The sequence below is a fragment of the Orcinus orca genome, chromosome 1 (genome assembly GCF_937001465.1).
Source record: "Orcinus orca chromosome 1, mOrcOrc1.1, whole genome shotgun sequence".
NCBI classification, from domain to species: domain Eukaryota; kingdom Metazoa; phylum Chordata; class Mammalia; order Artiodactyla; family Delphinidae; genus Orcinus; species Orcinus orca.
Window position 1 is genome coordinate 97,321,856 of NC_064559.1, and position 12,530 is coordinate 97,334,385.

General features: G+C 38.2%; 1 protein-coding gene across 3 annotated transcripts; it reads right to left on the minus strand.

Moving 5' to 3' along the window:
- Positions 1-960: 960 nt before the first annotated feature.
- On the minus strand, positions 961-11,652 carry FCER1A (Fc epsilon receptor Ia). Of its 3 annotated transcripts, XM_033414302.2 has the most exons (6): positions 11,522-11,652; positions 11,086-11,106; positions 4,578-4,832; positions 2,818-3,075; positions 1,907-1,955; positions 961-1,342 (listed from the first exon to the last, which is right to left on the minus strand). In XM_033414302.2, the coding sequence occupies exons 1-6, from the start codon at positions 11,574-11,576 to the stop codon at positions 1,219-1,221; spliced, it is 762 nt and encodes a 253-aa protein (XP_033270193.1). In that variant the 5' UTR covers positions 11,577-11,652; the 3' UTR covers positions 961-1,218. The 3 variants fall into 3 exon arrangements, with proteins under 3 accessions (XP_033270193.1, XP_012393946.1, XP_033270194.1); XM_012538492.3 differs by lacking the exon at positions 1,907-1,955 and having other exon boundaries at positions 11,522-11,651; XM_033414303.2 differs by lacking the exons at positions 1,907-1,955; positions 11,086-11,106 and having other exon boundaries at positions 11,522-11,591.
- Between the last annotated feature and the right edge of the window lie 878 nt (positions 11,653-12,530).

Below are 12,530 nucleotides of genomic sequence, written 5' to 3' on the forward strand. Positions count from 1 at the left end.
CCCATTTCTATGAGACCTCTGTGCACATGAATTAAAAAGTATTTCTTTTTCTCTTGCTAATTTGTCTTGTGTAAATTTTATTATTAGTTCAGCCACAAAAGCTCAAGAGAGGTCAAGGGGAAATTTTTCCCCACCTCAACAACAAATACCTATATATATTTTTAAAAGCTTTAATAATTATTCTCTGCTTTATGGCCCCAAAAATCCTTCAGAGAAAATGGGCCTTGTCAGTCTCATGGATATTTACAAATTTTCCCCTAGTTCACTTCATCCTTATGTTACGTTATTAATTGTTCGAAAACACAGGTAAACTAAAGGTGCTCTGATCCTCCATTGCCTGTTGTGAACTCTTGGTCAGCACTGATAGTATGTTGCCTCTCCTCCCTAATGCTTTCCCCAGGCCCCCACTGTAACTGTCTCCATAAGCAGAGGTGGGGTGTGGGTGGGGAGCAAAGACTGTGTCTTTGTCTGAGATCTTATTCAGTCCTGGACTGTTTTCAGAGTGAGAGTTATGATTATTATTTGCTAGAATTTCACTAAGATGCTTAATTCAGGTGCTGTAAGAGGGTATACAAGATTTAAATTGGGGAGATATTAGAGGAGTGAAACAATCACAGGGAAATCTTAGACTGAGCCTCATCCCCAGAGACCTATGGGTCAAGGCTGCCCCAGGTTCTGCCAAGAACTAGAAGTTCATATGATAGTAAGTTGAAGAGAGAGCATAAAAATGATCAACTTCATCAGCATTCTACCATGTCTTCTCATTCCTAGCTCAGACTTACAATGGAGATAACATTAGAAGAGAGAACATTTCTAATCTAGACCTTCATGGTTCTTGCCTCTAGAAGCAGAAAAGAAATTAGCAAGGCTCAAATACTTAGGAACGTCATGTTATGTGGTTTCATACTTCTTTTATTCAAGTTGTACGTCTCTTTTAATACTAATAAATGAATCTATTCATTCTTTTACTTATTTAAATGATGTTTATTGAGCACTTACTATTACATGCAACTTGACCAGTTTTGATTGGTTTAATGAAGCAGTTCTGTAAAGCCTTGCACACTTGGTACCTTGTGAGATGTGTTTAACCATTAAGAAGCAATTGCTAATGCCAGAAAGAAATTGCTATTGCAGATGTTTCTTGAGCAGTAACATCAGTTCTTTGGGGGTTCTGGTCTGGGCTGTGGGTCCATAAATTTGTTGCCTTTCCTGGTTCTCTTAATCTTCAAGAGAAATGTGAACTGCTGCTGGGTAGAGATAAACAACGCTGTGTCCACAACAAACAGAATCTTCACCAACAATGGGATAAGAAATTGTAGCCAGAAATATTTGCTTCGGGAAGCTGGAGTGGAATCAACAACAAGAAACATAACTCATATTAGAAACTGAAAAATGAGTTTAAGGGTGTCATCCTCCCTCAGAGAAGGACCCAACATGGTCTTTCATTTTCTAGCATGATATGCCATCCAGAAGCAGAGAGAAAACACTCATGAGTTTGAGTTCCTCAGTCTGTGCTCCCTGGAGCCCTAGGGAATCCTGAGTATTTCCCCCACAGCCCCTGTCTAATGGTTTGTCTAGCCATTATGCCCAAGGGGAAAGGTCATAGGAAAGATGGCCACGTCTTTGGAGCTGACAAGACCAACATCCACATATGATTCAGAGGTGGAAAGGAGACAGAATGAGGGCAGGGGGTCACCGGTGCCTTATTTGTCAATCAATCAATCAATCAGTCATCATTTATTGCATGTCTGTTGGGTGAATTGAAGATATTAGACTAGATCATATTTAAGTTGCCTTCCAATTCCACTGTTTTGTGATTCCATTACTCTATTTGCAAAGTACTGATTTTTTTGTGATTGCTCTAGAATTATAGAACCCTAGAATATTACAGCCAGAAATTACTTACAGATCACTTAGACTGATGGCTCTCAACCCTGGCTGCATATTACCATTACCTGAAAGAGATTTTAAATACTGATGCCCAGGCCTCATTCCAAACCAATTAAATCAGAATCTCAAGGGATGATATACAGATATCAATTTTTTTTTTAAATTTCCCAAGTGATTCTAGTGGAGTCTAGTCCAAATCCTTTATTTTACAGATAAGGGTACTAGAAGCCCAGCAACAATAAAATAACAGGTCTCAAATTAGTGAACAGAGAGCAACCATTAGAGCTTAATTCTGGCTTCTGGTCTCATGCTTTTTAAGATATTAGCATGAGCAAAGTCCACCAAGCAAAAGTCTGATTTCTTCATTGCAAGGCAAATATTTCAAAGGCTCACTTTTTTATATGAAGTTTGGAAAGAGCAGCCTTTTTCATTGGCTAGAGAGGTAGCCCACCTGCCTATTCTTTCCTCATCAAGCCCTCTCTCTCATCTCCTAATTCACAGGCACACAGCCTATTGACTTGTTGGTTTCCTTTCCCATCCCTCCTAGGCTAGAATAGACTCTTCAAGCTCTTTATAGCTTTTGTTCCTTCAACTTTGAAACTCTCTTTCAATTTGTTAAATATAAATTTCTCCCCAGGAACAACAGATGACTTTGCTTGGCTAGTATTTAACAATCCATTTCACAAATATTACATTTAATATTTATAAAATTTCCATGTGAGCAGGTATCACTGTTGCCATTGAACAAGTAAGGAATCTAAGACAGACTGAGGGATACACTCTACCCCTGGTCCCCTCATTGCAAGTCTAATAGACTTTCCAAGGGATCACAGCTGCCCCCATTCTATAGCTGCTATCACTTTAGGCTCAAATGCTCTTTCTCCTTTCCCCTGCTATGAACTCCTTCCTTTTACTTCACCAACTTACCTTTTTTTATTTTAATGCTGAGGTGATTAGAAGTATGGAGTATCTGCTGAATTATGCCCATGCAGTAATAGGTGCCACTGTCCCCTGCTGTGACATTGGTAATGGAGATGTTGTGGTTCTCATACCAGTACTTAAGGGCTTTGTCATTCTTGAAGTAAGTCACCTTGTAGACATTCAGATTCCTCCAGCCGTGGCACCTGAGGAAGAGGGGCTCGCCCTCCAACACTATCTCAGCAGAGGCCTGAAGGAGCAGCCAGTCTGAAGAGCATTTTTTATGTCATTTATTCAACAATGATAGATAAAATTAATAATAAATAAAAATAAAATAAAAGTAGATAAAAGAGGTCATGCAGAGAGTGTGTGTCAGAAACCTTTATCATTAAACCATTTCTTGGCTCATAAGGTCAATAAAAAAGAAACAAAAAATAATGCTTATAGCCTGTCTCCTCTATTGATAAATCCTCTCTCCAGAAAAGTAATTCTGGGACCACAACATCGCTGACCTTTCTAATGAGCCCACCCATAGAAGGCCTGAAACCCATTATCACACTCAGCTCCATTGTTGCATTTAGTCACTAAGGGGGAAATAAACCCACTATGCCTGGGGAGTCTTAGCCTAGGAGAGTGTCTGTTTTGTCCTCTCTAACCTTATAGGTGCTTCCCAGTTCTATTAGTCACAGTTAGCCCCTGACTTCTTCAGAACATGTATCACACTTTTAATTAGTTATTTGTGTAAGTACTGATTGGATGTCCTTTTCCTCATTGGGCTCTATACTTCAGAGGTCTGGGGCATGCCTGTTCCTTACATCATATCTCCAATGCCTAACACAATACCTAGGAGTTGGTAGGTTCTCAACAAACGTTTGTCAATAATGAGTCAGTAAAATATAAGAGTCAGGTTGCATGGCTAATGTCATTTTAAGAATTGAAAAGCATTCACCAAAGGAGACTTTTCAATGGAAATGTGGCTAGGTTGCACAAGCATATTTTATTTAGGAACGATCCTTGAGGACTTTTCTAGAATCTACTCCAAAGAAATAAAGAAGATGTTTTACACTGCTTTAGTTTCTATTTGGAATTTGTACACAGCTGTTGAAACATCTCTTTTTACTCGAGAAAAATACAAAGTATGTTTATGCTTTAAAATTTTTTTTATTTAAAAATATAAAGCAAAATATAACAATGAGCTAGCCATGCAAATGAAAGCATTGCTTTGTTCATTAAACATTTACGGACTAACCCACATGTGCCTGAGCATGCTGCACTAATTGTTGACAGTAATAAAGATGAAGCAAACATAAGATTTGTTCTTAAGTAAAAGCAGAGGACATGAGGAATGTAGAGAGAGGTCTTTCAAAATGAAGAGTGCAACTTAATATTCAGGTTGTGATACATGGAAATTGCAGAGCAAATCTTTAAATCAATCTTTTGATCCTATTTAACATATACAGCTATTTGCAATGTTCACATATCCAACATGCCATTTGACCATAAAACATGCATCTGCACCTATGTAGAAAAGATAGTCAGAAGTGAAATAGAGTAGAGGAGTAACACTGGGAGATTGCCAGAATCTTGAAAGAAGGCAGAATGGCTGACAGAAGGAGTAGAGGTAGAAGAAGCGAGATGGACAGGTCTGGTGAGAGACGCTGAGTCCCACCTTGGTGCCCTAAACCTTGGAATAACTTGCTTTCTCCCCATCTTCAGATGGGCCATTCCTCACATGAGAGAACTGATATTTCCATAACCCTGGAACTTACCACTGATGACATCTAGGTACACAGGTTCACTCATGAAAAATCCTTTGCTTTGGCATCTATAGTCCCCACTGTCCTGGATGCTTGCATTTATGATGTCCCAACGTGAAGTTTTTGCTTCCAAAGAGTTTTTGTTGTGGGTCCACAAAGTGGAGTCATCTTCATGAGAATTGTTCCCTCCACATGTAAGAGTCACATTCTCTCCTCTAAATATTCTGTTCCATGGGGGATTCAAGGATACCTTAGATCTCCAGATGGCTTTCAGAAGAGCAGATTGTGGAAAGAGACATAGAAGGGGGAAAAATATCATTGAAAACTGTACAGACTCCAAAGTACAGACGTACCAATAGTCAGACAATCAATGGTCAGTCTACCCTTACTTATACCATTGGTGATAAGAAGCTGTCCTGATTCCTAGGATTAAAGGAAGGAGACAAGGGTGTTGTGGCTCCACAGAGCTCCCAACCTAGGGAGAAACATAAGACACAAATGCAGCATATTCAAAAACAAACAAGCAAATTTACTATGTGATGTGGGATAACTCCCTCTAATTCTCTAAATTTCAGTTCTAATGTCTGTAAATGAGGACTGCAGTCTCTTCAGGCAGAGATTATGTCTGTGATGTTCAACCATAACTCAGCACAGTGACTATTACACAGTAAGTGTTCATTAAATATTTATTGAGTTGATGAATGAGTGAATAATGGATGAATTAAGGTATTGGACTAGATGAAATACATGATCTCTCCCAGCTCTAAATTTTTATGACTATTTAACTGTGAGTGAATATGGAATTAAAAATATATGTCAATTCTGGATGGTAGTGAGAAGTGCCAAGAGGATCAGTCTTAAAAGTCTTTCAGGGACAAAGAGATATGGCCCAAATTTGAACAGAAACTTTGGAAACAGCCAGGTGGTGATGAGGAAGAGATGAAGCTGCTGAAAGACTTGGATTCAAGGGACTTATGTTACAATCCAGTCCTTTGTTAGCTGTGTAACCTCCAGAAAATGACTTAATCTGAGTTTCAGCATCCTCAATTATAAAATGGCAATAATAATAACAGTGATGATGGTGTAAGAATTGAAATGAGAACTACAGGCTCTTTGGTGGGGTTAATGGTGGATGCTGGGAGGGCTCATGCCAAGGAATGCATCCGAGAACTTCTGCTGCCAGTGCCTTGTCCCTGTGGTGAGCCACAGCCACTATCCACCCCACCTTGAGCCCCCTGCAGGAGACCCTCCAACACAAGCAGAGCAGAAACAAGAAAAACAACAATCCTGCAGCCTGTGGAACAAAAACCACATTTACAGAAAGATAGACAAAATGAAAAGGCAGAAGACTATTTACCAGATGAAGGAACAATATAAAACCCCAGAAAAACAACTAAATGAAGTGGAAATAAGCAACCTTCCAGAAAAAGAATTCAGAATAATGATGATGAAGATGATCCAGGACCTCAGAAAAAGAATGGAGGCAAAGATCGAGAACATACAAGAAATGTTTAACAAAGACCTAGAAGAATTAAAGAACAACCAAACAGAGATCAACAATATAATAACTGAAATGAAAAGTACACTAGAAGGAATCAATAGCAGAATAACTGAGGCAGAAGAACGGATAAGTGACCTGAAGACAGAATGGTGGAATTCACTGCTGTGGAACAGAATAAAGAAAAAAGAATGAAAATAAGTGAAGACAGCCTAAGAGACTTCTGGGACAACATTAAATGCACCAACATCCTCATTATAGGGGTCCCTATAATGGAGAACAGGGAGGTCCCTATAAAAGGAGAACAGGGAGAAAAAGGACCCAAGAAAATATTTGAAAAGATTATAGTTGAAAACTTTGCTAACATGGGAAAGGAAATAGCCACCCAAGTCCAGGAAGCACAGAGAGTCCCAGGCAGGATGAACCCAAGAAGAAACACACCAAGACATATAATAATCAAATTGACAAAAATTAAAGAAGAAGAAAAATTATTAAAAGCAACAAGGGAAAAATGACAAATAACATACAAGAGAACTCCCATAAGGTTAACAGCTGATTTCTCAACAGAATCTCTACAAGCCAGAAGTGAGTGCCATGATATATTTAAAGTGATGAAAGAGAAGAATCTATAACCAAGATTACTCTACCCCGCAAGGATCTCATTCAGATCCGATGGAGAAATCAAAAGCTTTACAGACAAGCAAAAGCTAAGAGAATTCATAATCACCAAACGAGCTCTAAAACAAATGCTAAAGGAAATTCTCTAAGTGGGAAACACAAGAGAAGAAAAGGACCTACAAAAACAAACCCAAAACAAATAAGAACGTGGTCATAGGAACATACATATTGATAATTACCTTAAACATGAATGGATTAAATGCTCCAACCAAAAGACACAGGCTTGCTAAATGGATACAAAAATGAGACCCATATATATGCTGTCTACAGGAGACCCACTTCAGACCTAGGGACACTTACAGACTGAAAGTGAGGAGATGGAAAAAGATACTCCAAGCAAATGGAAGTCATAAGAAAGCTGGAGTAGCAATACTTATATCAGATAAAATAGACTTTAAAATAAAGAATATTATAAGAGACAAGGAAGGACACTACATAATGATCAAAGGATAAACCCAAGAAGAAGATATAACAATTATATATGCACACAACATAGGAGCACCTCAATAAATAAGACAAATGCTAACAGCTATAAAAGAGGAAATCAACAGTAACACAAATAGTGGAGGACTTTAACACCTCACACCAATGAACAGATTATCCAAACAGAAAATTAATAAGGAAACACAAGCTTAAAATGACACAATAGGCCAGATAGATTTAACTGACATTTATAGGACACTCCATTCTAAAAGAGCAGATTACAGTTTCTTCTCAAGTGCACACAGCACATTCTCCAGGATAGATCACCTCTTGGGTCACAATCAAGCCTTGGTAAACTTAAGAAAATTGAAATCATATCAAGCATCTTTTCCAACCACAATGCTGTGAGATTAGAAATGAATTACAGGGGAAGAAGTGTAAAAAACACAAACACATGGAGGCTAAACAATACATTACTAAATAACCAAGAGATCACTGAATAAATCAAAGAGGAAATCAAAAAATACCTAGAGAGAAATGACAATGAAAACATGATGATCCAAAACCTATGGGATGCAGCAAAGCAGTTCTAAGAGAGAAGTTTATAGCAATACAATCCTACCTCAAGAAACAAGAAAAATCTCAAATGAACAATCTAACCTTACACCTAAAGGATCTAAGGAAAGAAAAAACAAAACCCCAAAGTTAGCAGAAGGAAAGAAATCATAAAGTCAGAGCAGAAATAAATGGAATGGAAAGAAAACAATTGCAAAGATCAATAAAACTAAAGGCTGATTCTTTGAGAAGACAAACAAAATTGATAAACCTTTAGCCAGACTCATCAAGTAAAAGAGGGAGAGGACTCAAATCAATAAAATTAGAAATGAAAAGGAGAAGTTACAACAGACACTGCAGAAATACAAAGCGTCATAAGATACTACTACAAGCAACTCTATGCCAAAAAAATGGACAACCTAAAAGAAATGGACAAATTATTAGAAAGGTAAAACCTTCCAAGATGGAACCAGGAAGAAATAGAAAATATGAACAGACCAATCACAAGTAATGAAATTGAAACTGTGATTTAAAATCTTCCAACAAACAAAAGTTCAGGACCAGATGGATTCACAGGTGAATTCTATCAAATATTTAGAGAAAAGCTAACACCCATCCTCCTCAAACTCTTCCAAAAAATTGCAGAGGAAGTAACACTCCCAAACTCATTCAACAAGGCCACCATCACCCTGATGCCAAAACCAGACAAAGATACTACAAAAAAAGAAAATTACAGACGAATATCACTGATGAATATAGATGCAAAAATCCTCAACAATATACTAGCAAACAGAATCCAACAACACAGTAAAAAAGATCATACACCATGATCAAGTGGGACTTATCCCAGGGATGCAAGGATTCTAAAGTATATGCAAATCAATCAATGTGATACACCATATTAACAAATTGAATAATAAAAAACATATGATCACCTCAATAGATGCAGAAAAAGCTTTTGACATAATTCAACACCGATTTATGATAAAAACTCTCCATAAAGTGGGCATAGGGGGAACCAACCTCAACATAATAAAGGCCATATACAACAAACCCACAGCAAACATCATTCTCAATGTTGAAAAAAGTGACAGCATTTCCTCTAAGTTCAGGAACGAGACAAGGATATCCACTCTCGCCACTCTTATTCAACATAGTTTTGGAAGTCCTAGCCATGGCAATCAGAGAAGAAGAAGAAGTAAAAGGAATCCAAATTGGAAAAGAAGTAAAACTGTCATTGTTTGTGGATAACACGATACCCTACATAGATAACCCTAAAGATCTAGAAAATAACTAGAGCTAATCAATGAATTTGGTAAAGTTTCAGGATACAAAATTAATGAGCAGAAGTCTCTTGCAGTCCTATCCACTAACAATGAAAGATCAGGTCAGAACGACCTGTATGCATAAAACTATAAGACACTAATGAAAGAAATCATAGATGATACAAACAGATGGAGAGATATACTATGTTCTTGGATTGGAAGAATAAATATTGTGAAAATGACTATACTACTCAAAGCAATCTACAGATCCAATGCAATCCCTATCAAATTACCAATGGCATTTTTTACAGTACTAAAACAAAAAAATCTTAAAATTTGTATGGAGACACAAAAGACCCTGAATAGCCAAAGCAATCTTGAGAAATAAAAACGGAGCTGGAGGAATCAGACTCTCTGACTTCAGACTATACTACAAAGCTACAGTAATCGAGAAAATATGGTACAGGCACAAAACAGAAATATAGATCAATGGAACAGGATAGAAAGCCCTGAGACAAACCCACGCACCTATGGTCAACTACTCTATGACAAAGGAGGCAAGGATATACAATGGTGAAAAGACAGTCTCTTCAATAATTTGTGCTGGGAGAATTGGACAGCTACATGTAAAAGAATGAAATTAGAACACTCCCTAACACCATACACAAAATAAATTCAAAATGGATTAAAGAACTACATGTAAGACCAGACACTATAAAACTCTTAGAGGAAAACATAGGAAGGACACTCTTCGACATAAATCATAGCAAGATCTTTTTTGATTCACATCCTAGAGTAATGGAAATAAAAGCAAAAATGAATAAATGGGACCTAATTAAACTTAAAAGCTTTTGCACAGCAAAGGAAACTATAAACAAGACTAAAAGTCAACCCTCAGAATGGGAGAAAATATTTGCAAATGAATCAACAGACAAAGGATTAATCTCCAAAATATATAAACAGCTCATGCAACTCAATATTAAAAAAAACAACCCAATCCAAAAATGGGCAGAAGACCTAAATAGACATTTCTCCAAAGAAGACATACAGATGGCCAAGAAGCACATGAAAAGCTGCTCAACATCACTAATTATTAGAGAAATGCAAATCAAAACTACAGTGAGGTATCACCTCACACCAGTTAAAATGGGCATCATCAGAAAATCTACAAACAACAAATGCTGGAGAGGGTGTGGAGAAAAGGGAACCCTCTTGCACTCTTGGTGGGAATGTAAATTGATACAGCCACTATGGGGAACTGTATGGAGGTCCCCTAATAAACTAAAAATAGAATTACCATATGACCCAGCAATCCCACTACTGGGCATATACCCAGAGAAAACCATAATTCAAAAAGACACATGCGCCCCAGTGTTCATTGAAGCACTATTTACAATAGCCAGGTCATGGAAGCAACCTAAATGCCCATCAACCGACGAATGGATAAAGAAGATGTGGTACATATATACAATGGAATATTACTCAGCCATATAAAGGAGCGAAGTTGGGCCATTTGTAGAGATGTGGATGGATCTAGAGACTGTCATACAGAGTGAGTAAGTCAGAAAGAGAAAAACAAATATCGTATATTAACACATATATATGGAATCTAGAAAAATGGTACAGATGAACTGGTTTGCAAGGCAGAAATAGAGACACAGATGTAGAGAACAAATGTATGGACACAAAGGGGAGAAAGCAGGGATCGGGTGTTGTAGGATGAATTGAGAGATTGGGATTGACATATATACACTAATATGTATAAAATAAATAACTAATAAGAAACTGCTGTATAAAAAAATTTTAAAAAAAGAACAAGTTTACATGATAGTGGCTGGAGGAGTGGCTGAGACACTTAGATGCTCAACAGACATGATTGTTGGCATTAAAGAGGAAAGGGTGACTTGAGAGAATGAAGTGGCATGTGGGAAACTTTTAAATGGGGGGATAAAGGAAGATTATGCAAGGTGGAAGTGGGTTGGACAGGGAAGAGCAGATTAATAATCATTAGAAAATAGATGATGGGATGAAGGGAAAGAGTGAAGGGAGGGCAAGTCCCAGACACATTGAAATGCTGAGGGAACAAGGACAGAGGTCTCACCTGCTGATATGCCATCTGGAGCTGCAAAAAGTCCAGAGAGGATACGTTAGTGTCTATCCCCAGCCTTCTGGACACCTAAAGACTGGGATCTGGAAGTGGTGATGAGGTTTACATCCATGAAGTTTTAAGGGCCAACCATCTTTCCAGGAATCTGACTCAGGGAAGGAAGGAGCTTCTGTCTTTCCTCCCTTGCCCTCTGGAAGATGCCAGCATGATAGCAAGGACCAGACTTTCAGTCCAGCTTCCCCCTTAGATGGTGTTCAGCCCCACTTCCTCTGCTATCCAGCTTGCCTTCCCTACAGAATCCCTGGGAAATTCCCCACGGTTTGCACATAGACTAGAAAAAGTCACCAGTAAAATGATCAACATTCCCACTCCAGCTGCTCTCCCAATCCATTTTGGCCCCTTCAGGGGTCAGTAACTGATCTCTACTTACAGAAGAGCAGCAGAGCTATCCACAGCAGGGCAGGGGTTCCCATGGCAGTAGGCATTTCCTCTGTGGCTGCCAGGTGCCAACTGGTCTGGAGAGACCTAGGGCCTTAGAGTAAGCTTGAAACTAAAAAGGAGAAGGAAATGTTCTCTGTTACATATCTCATTAACTCATCAGCTGCACCTAGGTTTGCTTCCTTCTCTGGAGATAATATTCAGGGTGGTGCCTAATAGGACAATTTTGTATTTACCCGCATACTGCACTCTCCATCCCACTTCCGTGTACACATGTGGAATCTAGTGGTAAAGAGGCATAGAGCTAGGCACACGGGCACAGAGCTTTCTTAAACTGTCAATGTATAGCTATGTCATTTGCAACTTAGAAAAGTGGGGTGCCAGGGAGAGCAGAATAAAACAACAACAGTTAATTATTCAACACCTAATATATGCCAGGCACTATGATAAATACATCTGGTATTTCATTCATTTCTCACAATAAACCTATGAAGGAGGTACCATTGTTATTGACATTTTATAGATAAGAAAATTGGAACTTAGAGAGGTGAAATAGCTTGTCTTAGGGTATTCCCTAGTAAATGGCTAATTTGGGACTCAAAATATTTAAAAAATCTAATCCCAGAGTAAAACTCTTAATCATGATGATATATTGTTTATGCATGTCTACAAGTATGGCCAGCAATTGCTGAAATTCTGTTGTGGTTCTGCAGAGCTACCAATCCTCTTACTACCTAATTTCCTGCTGATACATTAGTTCACAAAGTCACAAATTTTCATCTGCTTCCCTGATGATCCACTATCCAACCAGCCAAATTAGAGATATTTTCAGAGACTCCTTCTCTCCCATGGGGTCCTGATGGGGCTCACAACACAGGAAGGAAGACATTAAGCCTTAACTTACAGGGATCTCGGTCATATAATTTATTTTATTTTCTTTCCCACCATTTTTCCCTTTTTATCTTTCTAATCTCCAGCACGATCACCCTTTCTCCTCTAAA

What these genes read in the sequence shown, in the direction of transcription:
- FCER1A (XM_012538492.3), bottom strand. Translation starts at nt 11,576, where the DNA reads ATGCCTACTGCCATGGGAACCCCTGCCCTGCTGTGGATAGCTCTGCTG. An exon ending in GATAGCTCTGCTGCTCTTCT is followed by an intron (nt 11,107 to 11,521) that starts GTAAGTAGAGAT and finishes GACTTTTTGCAG; the next exon opens with CTCCAGATGGCATATCAGCA. An exon ending in CAGCATTAAAATAAAAAAAG is followed by an intron (nt 1,343 to 2,817) that starts GTAAGTTGGTGA and finishes ATTCCACTCCAG; the next exon opens with CTTCCCGAAGCAAATATTTC.